The 1,814-nt window shown below is 39.0% G+C and overlaps 1 protein-coding gene across 1 annotated transcript; it reads right to left on the bottom strand.

The window, feature by feature from the left end:
• Positions 1 to 161: 161 nt before the first annotated feature.
• LOC108254105 (involucrin-like) lies at positions 162 to 1,767 on the bottom strand (the record flags this gene model as incomplete). Its single annotated transcript, XM_026832728.1, has 4 exons — positions 162 to 380; positions 595 to 691; positions 856 to 1,039; positions 1,234 to 1,767. Coding segments are annotated over 4 exons (1,034 nt in total), but the record flags the coding sequence as incomplete, so codon positions are not given.
• Positions 1,768 to 1,814: the final 47 nt, after the last annotated feature.

Genomic DNA, 1,814 nt, shown 5'->3' with positions numbered 1-1,814 from the left:
TTACTGTTTCACCCTTTTAAATAATCACTTTATTTGAATTACAATTACTGTTTCACCCTTTTAAATAATCACTTTATTCGAATTACAATTACTGTTTCACCCTTTTAAATAATCACTTTGTTTGAATTACAATTACTGTTTCACCCTTTGAAATAATCACTTTATTTATTTCTAGACTTGGGACTCACATATTTTCTGTGACGTGTGTTTACCCCATCTCCAGCTGTAGGCCGGTACCCAGGCTGATTGAATTGTCCTACATCCATGGAAGCAAGGTACACTGTTTGTCTCTTTGGACTATCATGTCTAGATGAAGGGTATACGGGTTGTCTGTTGGTTGGACTTGTCATAACTCTTGTGTGAGGATGTGGGGGGTAGATGTGTCTTTTGTTTGAATTACAATTACTGTTTCACCCTTTGAAATAATCACTTTATTTGAATCACAATTACTGTTTCACCCTTTTAAATAATCACTATATGAGTCGTCAAATGTTTGCCGAAATTCCTCTTTACAATTTTTGTTTGCTTCACCAAAAATAAACAGTTAATGGGAAATCTCATTTCAGATCTAATGACGCCAGTGGCAAATCTGATGTGTCTTTCCTTTGGACTTGTCATTTGATGTCCCGGACTTGCTGTGTCTCTCACAGACTTGTTGTGTTTAGGGTACTCGTGTTTTGCTTTAGGGTATTTAAGTTCTCTTTGTGTAGGACTACTCGTGTTTCTTGCTTGAGGGTATCCAAGTCCCTCTTTAGGGTAATGCAATTCTTTTTCATCAGAACTTACCGTGTTGTTTGCTACTTTGAGGTACGCAAGTTCTTTTGTTTAGGGTACTCGTGTTTTACTTTAGGGTATTTAAGTTCTCTTTGTGTAGGACTACTCGTGTTTCTTGCTTGAGGGTATCCAAGTCCTACTTTAGGGTAATGCAATTCTTTTTCATCAGAACTTGACGTGTTGTATGCTACTTTGAGGTACGCAAGTTCTTTCGGTCTGACTGAAGGATGAGAGTGATGGTTGAGTCCAGCAGATTCACCCAATGGTTGTGATTGGTGCAAACCATGTTGTAACTCATGTGTCCGTGTTTCTGATTCGTAATTCCTTTTCTGCGATTGGTGCGTTTTGTTATGTCCTCCATGCAATCTACTTTCTGATTGGTGCGTCATGTTTTCTCTCCTAATTTCCGATTCGCCATGATTTCTATTCTGTGATTGGTGCGTTCTGTGTGGCCCAATGGTTGTGATTGGTGCAAACCATGTTGTAACTCATGTGTCCGTGTTTCTGATTCGTAATTCCTTTTCTGCGATTGGTGCGTTTCGTTATGTCCTCCATGCAGTCTACTTTCTGATTGGTGCGTCATGTTTTCTCTCCTAATTTCCGATTCGCCATGATTTCTACTCTGTGATTGGTGCGTTCTGTGTGGTATTTGATGATTTCTGCTCTGTGATTGGTGCGATGTTGCTGAAGGTCTCTGGTGTGTTGCATTCAGTTGACTCTGGAGCTGTGTTACTTGTTGACTCAAATGTTGGTTAAGTGCTACTTGATCATTGAGTTGTGCCACCTGCTGATTAAGATATTTGTTCTCTGTTACTTCATTGGTTAGTTGTGCCACTTTTTGACTTAGATGTTGGTTAAGTGTTACTTGTTTGTTAAGTTGCGCAACTTGCTGATTGAGATGTTTGTTGAGTAGTTTCTGTTCTTGAAGTTCACGATGGAGGTGTGAGATGAGAGTGTCCTTGTTCGAGAGCTCGTGTTGAAGAGATTTGATATCTGTAAAGGAAATGACAAGGATTGTTTACTTTCTATTTTTATGTATA

This window comes from Diaphorina citri, unplaced genomic scaffold (assembly GCF_000475195.1).
Source record: "Diaphorina citri unplaced genomic scaffold, Diaci psyllid genome assembly version 1.1 scaffold10809, whole genome shotgun sequence".
Taxonomy (NCBI): Eukaryota; Metazoa; Arthropoda; class Insecta; order Hemiptera; family Psyllidae; genus Diaphorina; species Diaphorina citri.
This window is presented reverse-complemented; position numbering and strand designations above follow the sequence as displayed.